Source organism: Ovis aries, chromosome 7 (assembly GCF_016772045.2).
Source record: "Ovis aries strain OAR_USU_Benz2616 breed Rambouillet chromosome 7, ARS-UI_Ramb_v3.0, whole genome shotgun sequence".
Lineage (NCBI taxonomy): Eukaryota > Metazoa > Chordata > Mammalia > Artiodactyla > Bovidae > Ovis > Ovis aries.
Window position 1 is genome coordinate 73,418,272 of NC_056060.1, and position 23,499 is coordinate 73,441,770.

General features: G+C 42.3%; 1 protein-coding gene across 1 annotated transcript in view; it reads right to left on the reverse strand.

Annotated features, from left to right (window-relative positions):
• The window catches only part of KCNH5 (potassium voltage-gated channel subfamily H member 5), a 401,757-nt gene extending 400,040 nt beyond the window's left edge, over positions 1-1,717 (reverse strand). The window contains exon 1 of the mRNA XM_004010706.6: positions 1,404-1,717. Coding sequence (XP_004010755.2) covers positions 1,404-1,476 — 73 coding nt within the window. The 5' untranslated portion in view covers positions 1,477-1,717. The remainder of the gene's footprint in view (positions 1-1,403) is intronic.
• Positions 1,718-23,499: the final 21,782 nt, after the last annotated feature.

Sequence of the window (23,499 nt, forward strand, 5' to 3'; positions counted from 1 at the left end):
AGCCTAATACCATGTCAGAGATTGATGAAAAGTACCTTGGGACGCTTATATTACAGTCCCAAAATCAAGGGAAATATTTGCAAACCTGGTTTCAGGAGAGATTATATCCTAAGAATTAACACAACCTAATCTACCAATTCAGGAAAAGCACAATTGTGCCTCTCTCTGTCTTGCCCACTAAGCAGGGAGCTTTTTGAAAGCAGAAGTGTCTTAATCATTTTTTATCCAAAGGACCCCACAGAGTGTCTCTTGTATAAGGCATCCAAATAAATATTGTTTAATTGAATGAATGAATGATTAAACAATGATTATGGAACTGCATAGAGCATTTCCACTGCTTTAGTCCAAGATCTGCTGTAATTAATATGCAGAAATGTCTTTCTCATAATTCTCCAAGCAAAGGATCTCAAAGTAAAATAACTGGCTTCTGAAGGAAAAAAGGAACAACTTTAAAGCATATTTTACACATCTTGCTTGTAAAATTAAAAGTTATATAAAAGATTTGAAAACAAGTAGAAGATATATATTTCAGTAAAATGCAAAGTTTACAAGGTCCTAAAAGGTGAACTATATAACCATCCCCCCATTCAGATATCTTAGAGGAAATGAATGCACAAATGGACAGAAATTTAAAGTCACTCTAATGCAAGAAAATCCTAGCCTCAGTAGCAAAGTAGGACGGCATTTTTTAAATTGTTTCTTTAGTTATTTTAAAAGCACAGTAGCTATTGCTTCCCCTCTACATTTCTCCTGTTTAAGTCAAATCAAATATATCATATAGATCAACAAAGACCAATGCCTCAGGAAAAAGAAACTTCAAATTTGACCAAAATAATCGCCTTTCCCTTTTTCCAGAACCGACTCTTTCTTAGGTTCAACTCCAAGCACACTCCCAAACACTAGGCTCCTTTCAACGGTACCCATTGGGCCTGAAAGCCATTCCAGAGACTTAAATCTTAAGGAGCCACTTTCACAGCCATTCCCAACTTAAGGGAAGCCCTTCCACCGAGATTAAAAATTTGATCAGTCTCTGCAGTCTACTTGATTTAAAAAAGAAAAATGTGGTGGAAAGATGAGCAAGAAAGACATCCCTCAACAAACTCAACTCTGTTATCCAGCTGTACCTCCTCCCTACCCGCCGCTCCCCTTCGACTTCCTCGGCTCCCGGCTCTGGACAGGTGGGAGGGGGTTGAGTACGTCCTGGGGAGGGGCTGCAACAAACTTTCCTTCTGCCTCCTCGTTCCCACCCCCACCTCACATCAGGTCCAGCTGGTAACTGAAGCCACTGGGAAGGGCCGTCCGTATCCCCTTCCCCCCTTGGGAGAGGGATGAGATGAGGTGGATGGGGGGCGTGGGTGGGCAGGATGCAGGTGGAGGGGTGTTCTGACTGTAACTCTTCTTACCACTGGAGCGCCTGACGATGTTTTCCAGAAACGTGTTCTGCGGTGCCACCAGCCCTCTCTTGCCCCCCGGCATCCTGGGTCTAAAGAGCAGCGGCCAGGATCCGCGGCGGGGGAGGGGGGGTTGCAGGAAGAGAAGGTGGAGCAAGAAGAGGAAAAGGTGGAAGAGAAGATCGAGCCGAAAGAAGAGGGGTCGCGGCGGCGGCGGCGGGGTCCCCTGACTGCGTCTCCAGCCCGACCCGGATGAGCAGCTCTGGGGAGAAGGACCAGGCAGTTCATGGTAGTAGCACTGCCCCGGCCGCCGCTGCCCAGACTGTGGCGGTGCCGCGCACGGGGCTCGGGAACTGCAGGCTCCGCGGGGCACAGTGCGCCTGCGCCGCCCCCGCTGTCGCTGTCCCGCCGCTGTTGATGCTGAAGCTGCCGCTGAGGCTGTTGTCGCGGCGGCGGTCACCTAGGCGCGGGCTCAGCATTTCTCCCCCTGCCCCGACCACCGGGGCTGAGGGAGCAGGAAAAGCCCGCTCAAAGCCCTCTCTTCTAGACCCTTCGCTGCCCCTTCCTCTCTCCCTTCCCTCATCCACCCCTCTGGCACGGCTCGTTCGGGGCTGCCCCGCTGAGCCCAACTTCTGCCCGACCGTGCGCCCGGCGGCCGCTCTTCTCTCCCTGGAGATCGAGGCTAATGCTCGCTGTCCAATGGGGCCCTGGAGAGGGCGAGAAAGTGGGGAGAGGCAGGCAGGATGCCAAAGAGAGCAATGGGCAGTCACAGGGGGTCACATCTCGGTTTCTCCAGCCAAGATCCCGAGTCCTGACTGCTCCCGGGAACGCGGCTGCCGGGGCGGAGGTGTTGATCATCTCCCGCTCCAGCCCAGGCTGCGAGCGGAAAGGGGACTGACTGGGCGGCGCGCGGGGACGCAGAGCAGCCACCTGACGCTGCTACTGCCCCCCTCTGGGCTTGGGCGTCCGAAGCTTAACAGGGGAGCTCTCTGCACCCGCCCTAGCCCACGCCTTGGAGCCAGAGCCAGATAAGGTCCGAGCGCAAAGCTGGGCAGGGCGGGGGCCGGAAATGGCCCCTGCACCCCAGGCTGGATCTGGCGCGCGGTGGGGCGCTGCGACTGCACTGGGATCCTTCCCAGGGCTGCGGAGCGCAGAGGCGAGCGGCAAGCCCCACCGCCGCTAAGTTGCAGGAAAGGTTGCGCTTAATGAAACGAGTAGGGGAAGAGGGTGACCAATTCACCCTCCTAGAGAAGGAGTGCAGCGAGCAGCGTTTGCGGTGGAAAAACAGTGAAGGCGGTGGGCGCGGAGCTGCCCAGGACCGGAGCCTGCGAGCGGGAACCGTTTACAACAAAGCTCGGAACGAGCGACAGGAGGGGAATCCTTAAAAACAGAGCCCACAAGCCAGAGTCTGTGACGGAGAAGGGAAAATAGCCTAAGTGCGAAGGGACTGGGGAAACAGAGGGAAAGAAATGAGGGCGCTCATGACAGCAAGGATACCTCCTTTAATCTAAGGCCGTGGTTCTAAGGGGTCCCGGACTGGAAGCACCTCCTAAGAACTTGTTTAAAATGCAAATTATTCGGCTCTACCCCAGAGCTCGGAAACCAGGAACTCTGGGAGCTGGGGCTAACAATGCTTTAAGAAGCCCTCCGGATAAATATTCTTGCTCAAGTTTAAAAAGAACTGATCTAAGGCTTTCGCTCCGGAGGCTTCGCCCGGGCCTGTCTAGAAAGGACAACTGCATAAACGGTGTTGAGGAGTGAGGACAGAAAGTGCGCTCAGGCCGGGTCAGAGGTTGGTGTTGAGGCAAAGCATAAAGTAGGAAGGCTAAAGGAGAGCTGGATGGGGGCGTCCCCTTTGCTGGCACCTGTGCTAGATAACCCTTGCTAGAAATGGTCAAACTGGGCTGCTCAGAAGCAGTAGGATTCTCCCTGGAAGGGGTCAGAGGAAATAACCTCTGCTCCACGCCTACTCTGGGCAGGGGGGATAGGGAAGCGGGGGTGGTGTCTTCCTTTGGAGACCCCTAGATTACCAGTCACTTGTCTCAAGTTACTGTCCCCCTCTCCAGAGCAGTATGTGTAAGGGCCATAGCCTGTAGCCAAAGTGAGTGAAATGAAGTTGCTCAGTCGTGTCCGAGTCTTTGCAACCCCATGGACTGTGACCTACCCGGCTCCTCCATCCATGGGATTTTCCCAGGCAAGAGTTCCAGAGTGGGTTGCCATTTCCTTCTCCAGGGGATCCTCCTGACCCAGGGATTAAACACAATGCAGGAGGATGCTTTACTCTCTGATCCCGGAGGGAAGCTAGCCTGTAGCCAAGAGACACATAAATGCACAGCCAATATCCAGGCTTTAGTTTAGGGTCATTTTCTCCCTCTCCTCTGAAGTTTCCACCTGTTCCTCCAGAAATTGGGCGACTGATCAAACCCAGAAGGTTGATGCACTGTAAGAAGCAGTTTGCTCTGCTAGGATTCTTTCCACACAAAATCAAGAGACTTGGAATAACACTAGCCTAGCCTTGCTTTCTGGGCTTCCTCCAGTGGCTCAATGGTAAAGAATCCGCCTGCAATGCAGGAACCACTGGAGACGCAGGTTCTATCCCTGGGTCAGGAAGATCCCCTAGAAGAAGGCGTGGCAACCTACTCCAGTATTCTTGCCTTAAGAGCCCCATGGACAGAGGAGCCTGGCGGGCTACAGTCCGTAGGATCTCAAAGAGTCGGACATGACTGAAGCAACTTAGTACACTGGCAGGCAGCCTTGATTTCTACCCCAAGCACTCTTGGTGGTGCCAGTTTATTTCCCAATAACTAGAATGTCTTATAAATATATCAGTTCAGTTCAGTCACTCAGTTGTGTCCGACTCTTTGCGACCCCATGGATCGCAGCACGCCAGGCCTCCCTGTCCATCACCAACTCCCGGAGTTCACTCAGACTCACAGTCATCTAGTCGGTGATACCATCCAGCCATCTCATCCTCTGTCATGTTTTTTAGTAGAAATGCATTGGGGTGTCTTTAGTGAAATAACAAGGAGCTCAGGTTCAGATTGGATCCTGGTGATTAGCCTGCCAGGACAGGAGTCAGAGAGGTGGCTGAGGTTACAGCTGTCTTTCTGAAGTTTATTGTATGTGATTTAAGAGGAAAATGAAAGTCAAAATCTCTCAGTTGTGTCCAACTGTTTGGGACCCCATAGATTGTAGCCCTCCAGGCTCCATGGAATTCTCCAGACAAGAATACTGAAGTCAGTTTCCATTGCCTTCTCCAAGGGATCTTCCCAACCCCAAGGTCGAACCCATGTATCCTGCATTGCAGGCAGATTCTGTGCTGTCTGAGCCATCAGGGAAGTCTGTATAAGCAGAAGAGGAACTGGAAACCTGAGCTTAGACACACAGTTGGATTTTGCCCCTCTTCTGATATTTTTCTGTGACCTCTGCTTATGGCTACTAGGCTACTGTACAGACCACAACTAATCAGCCATTCACAGACTTAGTACTGAGATAATGAACAAGCAGGCTAATTTCATATATATAATAGAAAATATATAAATATCTATAAAATACATGCATGATATCAATATATTTCATAGATTGCGATCCTAGACTTCTAACATATGATAAATCTATCATTACCATTTACAGGAAATATCCCAAATCTATATGTTCTTTTGCACATCGTCAGCTGCCCACATCTTGCCTCTGGGTATTGATATAAAATCTCAGCTTGCCAGCATTTCCCATCTAGTATAAATATCTCTGTTCCTAATCACTCCTCTGTGGGTATATTAGCTCACACTTCCCAAAGAGGAAACTCTTTTGGACTCCATTAAGACATAGTCACACAATTACTGGTAGAATTTCCCCATTTATTTCCAGCTTCAGATTTAATTAAAATGACATCCTTTTTTCTTTGTCCTTCATAATATCATAGCATTATAACTTTGAAATTATTTTGATTATTGCAAAAAAAAATTGATTGTTAAAAAGTGTCAAATCCTTGGTTTAAACACTTTTCTTAATCCTCTAGTTTAAATTTTCAATATACAGAAGAGGAAAGCAAGGCCTGGAGAGATACGGTGTCTAATCCAAGATGTCACAGTGCTTTAGAGGCTACACTGTGACTAGAATCAAGCCTTCTAAACCTGAGAGCTCCTTGTAGATAATAGAAAACAACCTAATGTTGGTATAGCATGGTAGTGATCAGCAACATCTGATGATCTCTATGGCCATCGCTGGTTTTGCACAACTGCAGGGAAGAGAAACCCCTCCTAATCAACATAGAATTAAGGAAAACAGAGCAGAACTGGCACCGTATGGACTGACTGGCTCGAAGGAATGTGCTGGCAGATTGCAGCCGGTGCCAATACAGCATCTTAAAAGTGGTTTTCAGACAGAGTCCATATGTTGTAACCAAGCCACAGGATATACAGGTGAGACAGACAGGAATCAGCAAGCTTTCAATGTCACACAAAGGGCATTTTCATTGCAAAGATTACATTTTTAAAGCAGAATCATTGTCCTTTCCTTCTGTCTTGGGGTATTGCAATTAGAGTGGTGTTGTCTGTGAGAGCCAAGAGTTCCAATACCCAGAGGTGTTCACCAACTCCTAAGTCACAGCTATGAAATGAAGGGAAAGCTAGCTGAGCTGCAGGTGTACGTCTGCCTACAACATGGGAGACCTGGGTTCGGTCCCTGGGATGGGAAGATCCCCTGGAGAAGGAAATGGCAACCACTCCAGAACTCTTGCCTGGAAAACCCCATAGGCAGAGGAGCCTGGTAGGCTACAGTCCATGAGGTCACAAAGAGTTGGACACGACTGAGCAACTTCCAGTTTAACAGCAACCAGTACAAGAGTGAAGAGTTAGAAATGATATATTAGGAAGCGATGGTTTGTAATTACTATAGGTTTGCTGAAGAATTCTTTTATCTCTCCTTTGAGGATTTAAAATATAGTTTATTTGACAGTAGCTATAATTATGTGTAAACTCTCAGAAATGCATTAAAAATAGGTCCAGTCTAACACTGTTTGATCTTTTATTTGAAAATGGCTCACCCACTAATTTCTCTGGGGATGGTTTTCTCTCCATCCCTGCTCTCTGTTTCTGAGCAGAGGTATAAGATGCAACCTGTAGATGCTAAATGGGTGGTTCTGATGGAGAAATAGGAGGGAAGAAGAAAACAAAAAGCCAGAAGTTGCTCTCCATCCTGGTCTCCAGGATTGGTGACATTAGCTGCAGTATCAGTTCAAACCATTTCCAGTTTCCCAATCCATTTTCCAAATCTCACTCTCCACCTCCTCCAGAGCCCCACCTCTGCTCTAGCAATAAAATATCCAAATTATTATCTGATTCCCTTGCTTGCACAAAGTCCCACACTTAAACTTATAATCTTCCTCCTTCTCCCTCCCACCCCAGAATCTAAGAGAAAGCAGAATATTTAGCTTCAATTGACCCTGCTGTAAAAATGGAAATTTGAAATTCTACTTAAGAGAGCTGTTACGAGGATGAAATGAGATCCTATTTGATAGCTATTAAAATAATAGCTGGCATGTAACAAGGACCATATAAGTGTTTGTCAATAAGCCTTTTCATCCCTTTCTATTTTCATCTACAATAATAGCTCCATGTGGTGGTCACTACTTATGCTCACCAATAACCAAGCACCTTCTCCACTTCCTTGAAATTAATTATGGCCATAAACTATTAATAGTTCTGGTCAATGAACTGTGAATAGAGGCAATGTTTATTACTTCCTGGTGAAAGCAGATAAGAGTCAGAACCCAGTGTTTGACGCTCCTCTTCCTCTGCTTCAGTGACTGTGGAATGCCAAGCAACACAAGAACAGCTACAGGAAGGATTACCTAGACCAGTGATAGACATTATATAAACAGGAAATAAGCTTCTGTCAAGACACTGAGGTTCTGGCACTGTTCCTTACTGTCCCATACCCTGATCTACCCTAACTGATATGGATTGTGAACTTGCTTTAGCTACAGCAAATTAGGGAAACAATAATTCCCTGACTGTACACTAGAATCACCTGGGGAGCTTATAAAAATCCCAATGTCCTGGCCAGAGACCCCACACCGAGTACATCAGAATTTCTGAGTGTGAGACTCATACATCAGTAGCTTTTTAAGTTCCCGAGGTGATCTCAACGTGCAGCAAAGTTAAGAGCCATTGTCCTACGTGGTAGCATCTTAAATGTCCATCAACAGAGGAATGGATAAAGATGCGGTACATACACAATCAACTATGGTTTCAACCATAAAAAGGAACAAAACTGTGCAATTTGAAGAAATGTGGATGGACCTGGAGACTGTCACACAGGATGAAATGTCAGAAAGAGATAAATATTGCATATGAACACATACATAGAATCTAGAAAAATGGTATGATGAACCTATTTACTAAGCAGAAATAGAGATACAAATGTTGAGAACAAACGTATGGACACCAGAGGGGCAGGAGATAAACTGGGAGACTGGGACTGATAAACATATGTGTGTATATATATGTATATATATACACTGCTGCTGCTGTCACTTCAGTCGTGTCCGACTCTGTGCAACCCCGTAGACGGCAGCCCACCAGGCTCCCCCGTCCCTGGGATTCTCCAGGCAAGAACACTGGAGTGGGCTGCCATTTCCTTCTCCATGCATGAAAGTGAAAAGTGAAAGTGAAGTCGCTCAGTCGTGTCCGACCCTCAGCGACCCCATAGACTTCAGCCTTCCAGGCTCCTCCATCCATGGGATTTTTCAGGCAAGAGTACTGGAGTGGGGTGCCATTGCCTTCTCCGATATATACACTGCTGCTGCTGCTGCTGTTGCTGCTGCTGCTAAGTCTACTATGTGTAAAATAACTGCTGAGAATCTACCATGTAGCAAACGGAACTCTATTCAATGCTCTGTGACCTAAGTGGGAAGGAAATCCAAAAAAGAGGGGATAACTGTGTAGCTGTAACTCATTCACTTTGCAGCAGAAACTAACACACTGTAAAGCAACAACATGCCAATAATAGTTTTTAATAAAATAAAATGCATAGTATTTGCATATAAAAAAGAACCATTGTCTTAGAGCAATGCTGCACTCTATGGGACTCTCTGGGATTTAGACATTGTGCCACGATCCTCCAATGGCAACCCACTCCAGTACTCTTGCCTGGAAAATCCCATGGACAGAGGAGCCTGGTAGGCTACAGTCCATAGGGTCGCTAAGAGTTGGACAGGACTGAGCGACTTCCCTTTCACTTTTCACTTTCATGCATTGGAAAAGGAAATGGCAACCCACTCCAGTGTTCTTGCCTGGAGAATCCCAGGGATGCCAGAGCCTGGTGGGCTGCGGTCTATGGGATCGCACAGAGTCAGACATGACTGAAGCAACTTAGCAGCAGCAGCCTCAACTCTCAAGGATCAGACCTGTGGTACAACCACCCAGCAAAGACTCCACGCTAATATATCCAACTATAAGTTTCTCTATACTCGTAGCTGCTGAGCTTCTCAGGAGAGAATCACAAAAGCTCCAAGATTGAGGCACCAGAAACTCAAGGTCTCCATAATCAATTTGCCTCTCCATTGAATATATTAGGCATCTAGGCATGCCTTCTACACATCCCTAGTCAACTGACCCTTCCATTCTCTACAGTAGCTTTCCAAAGCTGCTTCTCTCTTTTCACACCTCAGATGTACCCTCTTACCTCTCCGTCTCAGAAGATGAGCCACAGAGAACAGGTTATGTTGTCAACCCTTAGATTTCCCACTTTGGCTCTCTTCTTTATCTTCTTTCTTCATAGTGAGCAGAAAGCAATTCCCCTTACCATCTCTCCACTAGCACTCTGGATCCTATTCACTCATGCCTCCTGAAGAACTTCACTTTACTAGCTCCCCCCTCATTCCTCTTAGGAGAAGGCAATGGCAACCCACTCCAGTGCTCTTGCCTGGAAAATCCCATGGACAGGGGAGCCTGGTAGGCTGCCGTCTATGGGGTCACACCAAGTTGGACACACCTGAGCAACTTCACTTTCACTTTTCACTTTCATGCATTGGAGAAGGAAATGGCAACCCACTCCAGTGTTCTTGCCTGGAGAATCCCAGGGACAGGGGAGCCTGGTGGGCTGCCGTCTATGGGGTTACACAGAGTCGGACACGACTGAAGCAACTTAGCAGCAGCAGCCTCATTCCTCTCTCTTCAACATCTAATATGCTTTAAGAATGCTTTCTTTACTCACTGTTCTGTTCATATTTCTTAATTGCCAAATCCAGTGAGGCAATTTCATTCTTAATTTCACTTTACCTGCCTATGATGGTTGACCCTGTTCCAACTCCTCTCTGCTCAAAACGTTCTCCTGCCTTAGACTGCCTGGTTTTAAATATTATTGTGTGACCTCAGTATTTTAATTAACCTATGTGTGTTTGAGTTTCTTTATTAGTAAAAAGAGAATAGTAACAGTCCCTATCTCATATAATTGATTGAAGAATTAAATGAGATATAGAGTCAATACTCTGTAATTGCCTATATGAGAAAAGAATCTAAAAAAGAGTGGATATATATATATATGTACAACTGATTCACTTTGCTGTGCATCTGAAACTAACAAAACATTGTAAATCAACTATACTCCAAAAAAAAAATTTTTTTTAAGGAATAGACAGTCAACAGGGGCCTACTGTATAGCACAGGGAAATCTACTTACTATTTTGTAATAACCTATATGGAAAGAGAATCTGGATGAGAAGGGGACAACAGAGGATGAGATGGCTGGATGGCATTGCTGACTCGATGGACATGAGTCTGAGTGAACTCCAGGAGTTGGTGATGGACAGGGAGGCCTGGCGTGCTGCGATTCATGGGGTCGCAAAGAGTCAGACACGACTGAGCGACTGAACTGAACTGAACTGAACTGATGTAGATATATAACTGGATCACTATGCTATACACCTGAAACTAGCATAGCATTGTAAATCAGCTATAGTCCAATATAAAATAAAAATTAAATTTAAAAAATAATAAAAATATTGATTTCTCAGCCAAAAAAAAAAAAAGGGGCTGAGAAAAGTCATTAAACAAGAAAAAAACAGAATTAAATGAGATAATGCAGGTGGGCAGTCTTGTATCCCCATTTTTTAATGTAAAACTCTGAACTCCTAAACTTCTTTTTCATAAATTTGTTACAAACTCATTTGCCAGAAAAGTCTGACCTGAACTGTCATGAAGCTATTTGTACTCTTTTGTTATCCCACTTGCTGTGAATATACATGTTTTGCTTCATAGATACTGATGTGTTTGATAACAGGAAATTTTGTCACTAATCTTTATAGGAGATAAAAATATATTGAAATCTACAAATTTCTGAATTCCAAAATACAGATCTCTTCCTGTAACTCTAGACATGCCTACCCATGTGCTGACTGACCCTCTTTATGTAGCAATTCCATGGAGACCCCAAAATCAACATATCCAAAACAGATGCATCATTTTGCAGCCTGCCCAGTCATTCTCTCCCTCCAGTGTATATCACCTCCATCCACCCAGTTGTCAAGTCAATAGCTTCAAGCTTCATTCTTCTCTATCCCTAGCTCTGACAGCCAATCTTGTTTATTCTACCATCTAGAGGTCTCTTAAAAGTTGCCACTTACTATCACTGTTGGCACTGCTGGAGGTCAGACCTCCTCCTATGCAATCAACATTGAGAATTCTTGTTACCTTAATTTCATGTACCTAGAGCATATTCATAATCTGTATCCATCAGGATAAACACTTCAGGGTCTCATCATCCACTTGGATTACCGCAACAGTGATGTAAATTTATCTCCCTGCTGTACTGCTCTCTGCCTCCATCCCCAAGTTCCACCCAATTCATTCTTTACCCTAAAGTTCTTAGAGCATAAATCTATTTACATCACACTCCTGAATTGTTCTTTGTCCTCAGCTAAAAGTCCAATGCCCTAAATTAGCCTTTTTTAAATCTTTCCCTATCAGACTCCTGCTTACTTACCCCAGAGTCAGTGCTCACCATTCCCCTTTGCAACCCACTTCCTCCTACTTCCTTGCTCCCCACACTCCTTTTTATTCCTTGTACTTACCATGCTCTCTTTCTTCCTTTGTTATTGTTTAGTTGCTAAGTCGTGTCTGGCTCCTTTGCAACCCCATGAACTGTAGCCCACCAGCCTCCCCGTCCATGGGGTTTTCCAACTGAAAATACTGGAGTGGATTGTCATTTCCTTCTCCAGGGGCTCTTCCCAACCCAGGGATCAAACTCGTGTCTCCAGCATTGGCAAGCAGATTCTCTACCACTGAGCTACCAGGGAAGGCCCTTTCTTCCTTTACCCGTGTCCTATATCACCAGGCATATTCCTTCTGAACCTAGATTAGATAACTTTTCCTCCAAAAGGCCTTCTTTGACTGTCCAAGACTTAATGAAGAGCCCTTCCTGTGTCTTCTTCCAATGCCACCATATGCTTTTTCTACTGTAGCATTTGCCTCACTGTTATAAAAAAAGGTTATAAATACAGTTGAGATCCTAATTATCTTCTCACTAGAGCTGCCACTAACCAGTCTGGCATCTTCATGATAATTAAGAAATCCTCTTTGGACAGTCATAGGCTCAAGGCAAGGACATCAATTGGTGAAATTATTATGATCTGGATTTCAATTTCTATTTATCCCTCTGATGGGTGCCCTCAGTGGCAAGAAGGAGGAAATCTTTCTGCATGAGAGAAATAGGAAAGGGAAATTCACAATAATAGGAAAGTTTATGATATGTGACCAAAAGTGTATAATTCAGATTTAACAAAGACAAACAGGAGACAGAACTGGAGACACAGATAAGGACTCATTATTAGGGACTTTGGCTTATTCTGTAGGCAACAAAAGATATGTTTTGAGTAAAAAAGTAACATGGTTTTTCAGGAGAAGGAATCTATATGTAATGGATACATAAGATGCTTTGGAGACTCATCACAAAAATTTTTTTGTGACTATGCATTTGGACAGATGTTAACTAGACTTGTTATGGTGACCATTTTACACTATAGGCAAATACCTAACCACTATGTTGTATACCAAAATTAATATAATGTTGTATGTGAGTTATACCTTAATTTTTTTAATGCTTTGGGGAAGGGGAAGACCAGGATTAGAGAAACAAAATAAGAGACTCCGGCATATGAAGAGATCTTACTTTGAAACGTAAAGGTTTTCCTTCAACTTCTATATTTACAGTTATTCTCTTGCTATCACCAATATATATATTTATTTAGCTCTCATTAAGTATCTATAACATGCAGAACACAAATTGATTTCTTAATTATTCAATGCTATTGAGAAAAATTTTTAGTATAGAATTAAAGATTTTAATTTCCACTCACAATTCACACCACATGCCACTATAAATTCCAAATATACTACTGAGTTAAATACTTTAAAACTGTTAAAAGTAGGTTTCTAAGTATTTCCTAAATTTTCTGAAACATAGGAGATTATAAATAACAAGGTAAGCAGGTTTGATTACATCAAACCATATCACCTGCACACACACAAAAAGCATAACGGAGATGAAGAGGAATCTGAAAGAATGACAAATCATTCGTGATTAATTTGACAGGGAAACTTTTTTTTTTTTTCAAAATCTGCTTGGAATGAATACAAATCTATATATAAAAGATTCCAATGAACAAATAGCCCAATGAATTAATGGATAATAACCACAACTGTAAATTTTTGCATGATTCTCAACCACATCTTATGAGATTAATAGAACAAGTATAATTATTTCTATTGCTCACATTTTCTAAATGCCCCAAATATATTAAGTGACTTTTAGAAGATCCTCAGCCAGTATGTGGCAAGTCAAAGCTCAGCCCAATTCTTTGGATACTGTGTTCAATATCCTTTCCTCTATGTCACATTGAAATATCAATAATATAGGGCAAGGGTATAACTCAAATGAGAAAATATATTTATGAAAATTGCTAAAACTAAACTATGTGTTATTGCTAATAAACTTAAATGACCCAAATATTTAGATATGAATAAATCAATAAGCAAATCACAGTATGTGAATTTAATTATAAGCAAAATTCCATTGAAATTGACACATTCAAGGACTATGTAGAAATATGGAAAAGATCTTTAAAAATATAGGCCAATGGGAAAACATATGTAATGTGAAGCATTACATATTCATTGATTTCTACAATATACATTTTGACTTGTAATCAGGAACATGATAAAAGACTATAGATTTTATGACTCAGTGGTGATTTACAAGATTGGGGTTTTGTTTTTCCTTTTCATATAATAATATTTATGACCAACTTAGACAGCATATTAAAGAGCAAAAACATTACTTTGCCAACAAAGGTCTGTCTAGTCAAGGCTATGGTTTTTCCAGTAGTCATGTATGGATGTGAGAGTTGGACCATAAAGAAAGCTGAGCACTGAAGAATTGATGCTTTTAAACTGTGGTTTTGGAGAAAACTCTTGAGAGTCCCTTGAACTGCAAGGAGATCCAACCAGTCCATCCTAAAGGAAATCAGTCCTGAATGTTCATTGGAAGGACTGATGTTGAAGCTGAAACTCCAATACTTTGGCCACTTGATGCAAAGAGCTGACTCATTGGAAAAGACCCTGATGCTGGGAAAGATTGAAGGCAAGAGAAGAAGGGACTGACAGAGGATGAGATGGTTGGATGGCGTCACTGACTCAATGGACATGAATTTGAGTAAACTCCAGGAGTTGTTGATGGACAGGGAGGCCTGGTGAGCTGCGGTTCACGGGATCACAAAGAGTCGGACACGACTGAGCAACTGAACAGAACTATTGATTTTGATGTTTCTATTAAATGTTCACTGTCAGTTGTTAATAGATCATTTAAAACCAAAGCAAAAACCTGCCTGAAAGAAATGATACACATACACATAAAAGGTCTAGGGAATAAGTATAAAGCAACTTATTTCCAAAAACAAAAAGCTATATTGAGGTATAACTGACATACAATAAACTACACATATTTAAAAAGTTAAATTTATTGGCTTTTGACATTTTCTTATTCACTCACTCAGTCACGTCTGACTGAGTACATGGAATTCTTCAGGCCAGAATAGCCTTTCCCGTCTCCAGGGGATCTTCCCAACCCAGGGATTGAACCCAGGTCTCTCATTGCAGGCAGATTCTTTACCAGCTGAGCCACAAGGGAAGCCCTCCAAGGAGCAAGTGTCTTTTAATTTCATGGCTGCAGTCATTGTCCACAGTGATTTTGGAGCCCAAGAAAATAAAATCTATCACTGTTTCCATCATTTCCCCATCTATTTGCCATGAAGTGATGAGATCGGATGCCATGATCTTAGTTTTTGGAAGCTGAGCTTTAAGCCAGCTTTTGTGAAACCATCACCACAAACCTGAAAAGTTTCCTGATGCCCCTTGATAATCCATGACTCTTTCGTGGTCCACAGGCAACCACCAATCTGCTTTCTTTCACTATAGTTTCCATTTTCTAGAATGGTATTAAACGAAATGATGCCATAGGTACTGTTCTGTTTTTTGTTTGTCTTCTTTCACTCAGGATAATTACTTTGAAATTCAGGTACATTTTGTGGATGTGACTAGAAAGATAATTTCCATGTATGCTGAAGTTTGATAACTATAGTCAAAGGGCATTAATAATGACGAAAACATAATTTCCTTCTGGCATTTGCAGAACTTGTTGATGGAGGCACAGTGGGTATTTTTCAATTCTTCTTTTACCAACAGTCAGCCAGCAGGAATGTTCCCCAGTTGGAAAGTGGGGTGGGGACTCTGGCTCCAATGCTGCCTGCAGTTCTTGGGGTTCAGCTCAGGTTTTGGTAATGTAGTTTTCTTATCTGTGAAATGAAGTTAGACTGACTTCTTTTGGTGAATAGGAACCACTTCCCACCCCACAAGCTGTTAACATCTCTAGGCTTGAGAGAACAAGAGGATTACATGGGGAAATATACGGGAAAGGCCAAAAAGGCAGACTGGGGAGGGGGCTGAGTGGTGGAAGAAGTCAGTGAACTGATGTTTTATTTTCTTTAGGTCAGAAGCTTCGTAATCTTACAGACACTGATCTATTTGCTGTTTAGTAACCCTACATTTGCTGAGAAGGCAGGCTGAGGAAGTTGTTTTGCAGTCAGACAGAACTGGACTTGAATCTCACCCAAGCCCATGTCACTTCCCTTCTCATGGCGTATCGGAAAAATGAGAACAAAGAAAAACAGGCAAGATATCTGATAGATTGTTCTGAAGATTAAATGAGACAGCATTTAATAACCAAAAAACTTCACCTGTAAAATGAAGACCATTTTAAATGGAAGTGATGAAGTTCAGAGCTCTCAACATTTCAGGAATATTTGGTAGCAACAAAAATTCAGGTCCATCTAGCTAGAAAACAAAAGGAAATGGAGGGAATCCCTGGGCAGAATCCCTTCTGTAGGTCTCTCCACAGTGCTTCCCTTGAGGAACCTGTATTCTGCAGACAGACCCTCTCTATCTAGTGAAGGAATTGTCCACACCACAACAGCCTATTGTTCAGTGATATGTTGAAACTAGCTTCTACTGGCTTGTGAGAGCCCACTTTTAAATTTTCAGGGATCTAGTGAGTCGGTGGTTAATCACTAACAAAAAGTAAATTATAGTGGTTTGCAATTAAATGACATATTTAAAAAGAAGGCAATCAAACTCAAAACTCCTTGCTTTCTAATTGCGTAACTACATTTTACTATTATCTCTGCTGTTAAGGCTATTGATTTCTGATAAATCTGTATAGTGAAAATCCACTATATTGGCATGCTACAGCACATTAATTTCCAAACCCCATATTCAGTGATGTCATATTGGAACCTTGAAGTCAGCCATGGATCTCAGCTAATGCTACAAATCAGGGTTTGATTTACTGTTTGTTGACTATCTAGACTTCAGAAAATGATGGGGGAAATGCAGATTATGAATAACGAAGATTAAATTTAAGTGTTTGTATCTATAGCTGTTACATTATGAATACTAATAAGCAAAAATTCTTCCAATATTCAAAAACTATTAGCCAGTTCAGTAAAGAAGTCACTCACATCATTAACATGAATATAAATTCTAGCACATATCTTCATCATTTCATTTCTGTCACTAAGATAAAATACCAACTAATGATTGTGTTGGAACTACATTATCCTCAAGGACAACCATAGGTTGACAACAGACTTAAGAGTCAAGCAAAACTCAGTGAAAGTATCCTGTGAGAATCAATGGGCTATATGAAATTCACAATAAACAGTACTGAATATTTTACTGTTGCTTAAAATTTGTGCTATACACCTCTTATATCAGTGGACTTTATAATAAATTTAAATATATGCGTATATATGCATTTCTTGGAAGTCAGCCAGAGATAGCCATTACACGTTTACCTGTATGCTAATGTCCAGACTCACCAATTCTGAGTTTAGTTTAGTAGTCCCAGTTTAAAGAGAAACCTCTCTTTTCACTATCCAAGCATCTGTCCACTGTGTCACTCATCTACATGTCTGTGCTTGCACCAAGAATGGTTGCGAAGTGTACTGCTGCTGCTTCTGCTGCTGCTGCTGCTGCTGCTGCTAAGTTGCTTCAGTCGTGTCCGACTCTGTGTGACCCCATAGACAGCAGCCCACCAGGCTCCCCCATCCTTGGGATTCTCCAGGCAAGAATACTGGAGTGGGGTGCCATTTCCTTCTCCAATGCATGAAAGTGAAAAGTGAAAGTGAAGACGCTCAGTCGTATCTGACTCTTAGAGACCCCATGGACTGCAGCCTGCCAGGCTCCTCCATCCATGGGATTTTCCAGGCAAGAGTACTGGAGTGGGGTGCCATTGCCTTCTCCGAGTGTACATAGTACAGGAACTGACATAGCATGGGGCAAGTGCCAGACAATACCATATTTGATAATCTCACTGGCTACAGAGACAGGTACAGTTCTCCAAAAGGAACAGAGATACTGGACAAACAAAATCAGCAGATGCCCATTATAGTAGGTCTTCCTTAAATAGTAACTCACTATCATGTAAAGCAGCTCTGACCTTTTAATCTCAGGAAAGAAGATTAGTGACAGTTTATTCATGCAGTAGTACATCTGACATTCTAAGATTAAATAATCTGCAACATATTTAAATAAGTTGTCAATAGGTTTTACTAGCCATCAGTAGTTTATGATTCATTCTTTCTTCTAACCAGCATTTCTTGAGCTTCTACTTTTTAAGGAACTGGGTTAGGTACTCTGGAACTACTTAAGTTTACTCTAAATTTGATAAATGGCAATTTAGCTTGCTCACAAGCCCATCTGTTGTGTCTCAAACATCCTGTTCTGAATATGGTACCACTTCTTTAAAAAACAGTTTATGCCACCTCAGCTTTAGTAGACTTAATTGAACCAAACATGTTCAAAGAGGCAAACTCTAAGAATAAATCCCCAAATGTCAGCGCTGTCTAGGAGGAATGAAGAAACATATGGGATCCCAGCCATTCTTCAAATTATTCCTGCTAAGGTGTCTGAGGGGGCCGGGCTCTAGAGAAAAGCTTTATGCCTTCCAGAAAAGTCATATGGTCATGTAATTCTAATTGTAACCTTGAAAAAAGTAATAAATTGTGCACTTGGAAATCATTGCAAAAATACTCTTATCACAAAGGGCCATCACATTACATCCTATTTGCAGTTCAAAGCACTGTTACAGCCTTAAAAATGCGCAAGAAATGTCCCCCTATTGTAAGAACATCATTTGCATGTGAACATAATGAATGTCATCCACCCTATACCTCATATTTGTGGCGATCAGACCAATGTCTTCTCTGAAGATGACTACAGTGTTCTTTGAAAATGCATCTTACTTACTTCCAAAAGAGAACAAATGGCTCTTATGCTAGAAAGAAATAGATCAAAGTGGCTCAGATGTGTAAACTAGAGGCAGTTAAAAAAGAGTTTTTGTTTAAAGGATATGGGCCAAAAAGAAAACATAAGCTCAGGAAGTTAAAGCGGTCAACTCAGCTGAAATCAAGAGAGAAAAAACAGCCTGAAACAGCTGACGCAACTCTGCAGACATAGGACAGAATCTGTGTCACGGGCTGAGGGAATGGGAGAAAGGAGCTAGGACAGAGGAGCTAGAGCAGGCAGGGTGGGAGGCTTGAGTGCCAGCTATATGCAAGGCTCTGCTTTAGCTACTTGTCATAGGAAATCAGTAACCCTCTCTTCAAGATAGGTATCCTTAAACGAAAGATGGGGAAACTAAGGCTCAAAGAAGTCAATCACGTGTCTCAGATCACACAACTAAAAAGTGTCAGAAAGAGAATTCCTGTTTAGAACTCTTTGGTTCCAAACTGCTCTTCCTAGTTTGGCTCCAATGAAACTGGACAGCAAGCAAATGCAAATCCTAATATCCAAAGGGACAGTGATGAGCTTGATTCCAGTGTAGGCTGTCATCCATACCTGGGAGTGAAAGCTCTAGACAGTGGCAATATTTTCAGTCAGGTCATGAAACAGGCAGGAAGAGTAGGAGGACAAGCAGAAGAGAATATTCTATCTGATTCAGGATCTTAGACGCAGGATCTTAGCCAATGGCTAGGGATGGACCTGGGAACAAGTCCAGGTCCAGGGAGAGAGCCTGGTATGGCTATACAGGCTTACCTTATTGTGCTTCACAGATATTGCTTTAAAAAAAAAAAAACAAATTGAAGGTTTGTGACAATCCTGCATTGAGCAAATCTACTAGTATCATTTTTCTAACAGCATTTGCTCACATCATGTCTGTGTGCCACATTCTGGTAATCTGTGCAATATTTCAGACTTTTTCATTATTATTCTATTTGTTGTGGTGATCTGTGATCAGTGATCTTTGATGTTACTGTTGTCATTGTTTTGGAAAGCCACAAACTATGCCCACATGAAACAGTGAACTTAATTGATAAATGTGTGTGTTCTGATTGCTCCACTGACAGACACTACCCTATCTCTCTCCCTCTCCTTGAGCCTCTCTATCCCCTCTTTAAACAACAATATTTAAATAAGGCCAACTAATAACCCTATGATGGCCTCTAAGGGTTCAAATGAAGAGTTGCACATCTCTCACTTTAAATCAAAAGCTAGACATGATTAAGTTTAGTGAGGAAACCATGTCAAAAACTAGGCCTCTTGTCCCAGTTAGTCAAGAAGTGAATACAAAGAAAAGTTCTTAAATGAAATGAGAAGTGCTACTCTACTAGACACAAATGATAAGAGTGAAAAAGCCTTATTGCTAATATGGAGAAGGTTCTTGTGATCTGAACAGAGGCTCAAACCAGCCACAACATTTCCATAAGTCAAAGCCTAACCCAGAGCAAGGCCCCAACTCTCTTCAATTCTGTAAAAGCTGAGAGTGGTGAGGAAGCTGTAGCAGAAAAGTTTGAGGCTAGAAGAGGTTGATTCAATAAGGTTTAAGGAAAGCAGTCATCTCCATAACATAAAAGTACATACTAGAACAGCTGATGTAGAAACCACAGAAAGTTATCCTTAAGATCTTGCTAAAATAATTAATGAAGGTCACTACACTAAACAAGAGATTTCCAATGTAGATGAAAGAGCATTCTACTGGAAGAAGATGCCATCAAGGACTTTCACAGATAGAGAGGAGAACTTAATGCCTGGCTTCAAATCTTCATAAGACAGCTGACTGTCTTGTTAGGGGCTAATACAGCTGGGGACTTGAAGTTGAAACCAGGGTTCATTTGCTATTCTGAAAATCCAGCACCCAAGAATTCTCGGAAATCAACTCTGCCTGTGCCTGTAAAAGAGAACAACAAAGTCTACATAACAGAACATACACTGTTTATAACATGGTTTACTGATTATATGAAGCCCAATTATAAGACTTACTGCTCAGAAAAAAAATATTCCTTTCAAAATATTGATAATACACTTGATCACCCAAGAACTCTGATGGAGGTGTACAATAAAACTAATGCTATTTTCATGCCTGCTAACACAAATTCATCCTGCAGTTTACGGTTTGGGAGTAGTTTTGACCTACAAGACTTCTCATTTAAGAAGTACAGTTTGTAAGGCTTTAACTGCCAAACTCTCCAAGCCAGGCTTCAACAATACATGAACCGTGAACTTCCAGATGTTCAAGCTGGTTTTAGAAAAGGCAGAGGAACCAGAGATCAAATTGCCAACATCCGCTGGATCATGGAAAAAGCAAGAGAGTTCCAGAAAGACATCTATTTCTGCTTTATTGACTATGCCAAAGCCTTTGACTGTTTGGATCACAAAAAACTGTGGAAAATTCTGAAAGAGATGGGAATACCAGACCACCTGACCTGCCTCTTGAGAAACCTGTATGCAGGTCAGGAAGCAACAGTTAGAACTGGACATGGAACAACAGACTGGTTCCAAATAGGAAAAGGAGTACATGAAGGCCGTATATTGTCACCCTGCTTATTTAACTTATATGCAGAGTACATGATGAGAAACGCTGGGCTGGAGGAAGCACAAGCTGGAATCAAGACTGCCGGGAGAAATATCAATAACCTCAGATATGCAGATGACACCACCCTTATGGCAGAAAGTGAAGAAGAACTAAAGAGCCTCTTGATGAAAGTGAAAGAAGAGAGTGAAAAAGTTGGCTTAAAGCTCAATATTCAGAAAACTAAGATCATGGCATCCAGTCCCATCACTTCCTGGCAAATAAATGGAGAAACAGTAGAAACAGTGGCAAACTTTCTTTTTCTGGGCTCCAAAATCACTGCAGATGGTGACTGCATCCATGAAATTAAAAGACACTTACTCCTTGGAAGAAAAGTTATGACCAACCTAGATAACATATTAAAAAGCAGAGATATTACTTTGCCAACAAAGGTCCATCTACTCAAGGCTATGGTTTTCCAGTAGTCATGTATGGATGTGAGAGTTGAGCTATAAAGAAAGCTGAGCACTGAAGAATTGATGCCTTTGAACTATGGCATTAGAGAAGACTCTTGAGAGTCCCTTGGACTGCAAGGAGATCCAACCAGTACATCCTAAAGGAAATCAGTCCTGAATGTTCATTGGAAGGACTGATACTGAAGCTGAAACTTCAACACTTTGGCCACCTGATGCCAAGAGCTGACTCATTGGAAAAGACCCTGATGCTGGGAAAGATTGAAGGTGAGAGAAGAAGGGGACAACAGGATGAGATGGTTGGATGGCATCACCGACTCAATGGACATGAGTTTGAGTAAACTCCAGGAATTGTTGATGGACCGGGAGGCCTGGCGTGCTGCAGTCCATGGGGTTGCAAAGAGCTGGACACAACTGAGCGACTGAACTGAACTGAGCTAAACTGCCACATATGGCGATTTCTCTGATGGATCTGGGCAAAGTACATTGAAATCCTTCTGGAAATGACTCACCATTCTAGATGGAATCGGGAATATTTGTGATTCGTAGGAAGAGGTCAAAATATCAACATTAACACGAGTCTGGAAGAAGTTAATTCTAACCCTCACAGATGACTTTGAAGGGTTCATTACTTCAACAGTTTAAAAAAAAAAAACTGAAAATGTGGTAGATATATCAAGAGAACTAGAATTAGAAATGAAGTCTGAAGATATGACTGACTTGCAGCAATCTTACTATAAAACCTTAATAGATGAAGAGTTACTTTTTATGGATAAGCAAAGGAAGTGATTTCTTGAAATGGAATCTACTCTTGGTGAAGATGCTCTGAAGCGTTTTTAAATGAACACAAAGTATTTAGAATACTACATAAACTTTGACAATAAAGCAGTGTCAGGGTTTAAGAGGACAGACTCTAATTTTGAAAGAAGTTCTGCTGTGGATGAAGTGCTATCAAATAGTACTGCCTGCTATAGAGAAACCATTCATGAAAGGAAGAGACAGTCAATGCAGCAAATTTTATTACTGTCATATGTCAAGACATTGCCACCACCACCCCAACCTTTAGCAATCTGATCAGTCAGCAGCCATCAACACTGAGACAAAACCCTCCACCAGCAAAAAGATTACAATCCCTGAAGGCCTAGATGATTACTCAGATTTTAAGAAATGAAGTATTTTTAACAAAGGTATATACTTTTTATACATACTCCTTTTTCATACTTAATAGACTACAGTATAGTATAAACATAACTTTTATATACCTTGGGAGTTCAAAAAATTCCTGTCACTGGCTTTATTGTGAGATTCAACTTATTGTAGTGGTCTGAAACTAAGAACTGTCAATCCTAGCTGGCAACTGAAATTCAAACTCAAACTGTGGGTAGAAGCCCCATCATATGGAACAGCTGCCTGGGGGAAGAGAATGGGATGAAAGTTACAGCTATACACCACAAGCTCCTAGCACCCCAGTCACTGTATCTTGGACTTTGGCAGCAAAATCACACCAACAGGGACATACCTCCTTAGGTCCTGAGATGGCCTCAGCCTCTGAGTGGAGTCAAGCCTGCAGGCTGAAGGTCTTCAGCACTGGTATCCAAGCATGGCTTCTAGCAGAGGAGAGAGAAATTGAGTAAGAAGACCGAAAAAGAAGTGAAACATTCGTAAACACCATAAAAGTTCTAAGAAAGGAAAAAGCAAAAGATGGAGCTCAAAGAGAGACGTAAAGGGAAAAGGGACATTCTTTAGATTAAATGTTTATAGGAAGTCTCTCTGGGAAGGTCATATTTAAGCTGCAAACTAAGGGGAAGGAGAGAACATAGCCCAAGTGGAGTAGAAGGAAGAGCAGACCAGGCAGAGGGGAAAGTGCTCGTACCAGGCTGCAAGTGCAGCTAAGTGTGGGATTTTAAAGAAGCCACAAGAAAGTGAGGCTCATGTGGGGTAATGCAGGGGAGAGGAATGAAAAGTGATGCTGGATGTAACAAATGCAATATCATTCAGTTTGCAGACCAAGGTAAGGAGTTAGAACTTTTCCCTGCAAAGTACAAAGAGAAGGCATCAAGGAACTTATAGGTGGGGTGTAGCATGATCACTCTGCAGCAGGAAGAAACAGGAGAGGAGAGTGTGGGACCAACGAGAAGGCTGTTACCATCATCTAGGCAAGAGGTGAGTGTCCTGCCACAAAATGAACAGTGAAGACAGGAAGAAGAGGACAGGGTGCAGAGACAACTAGGAGA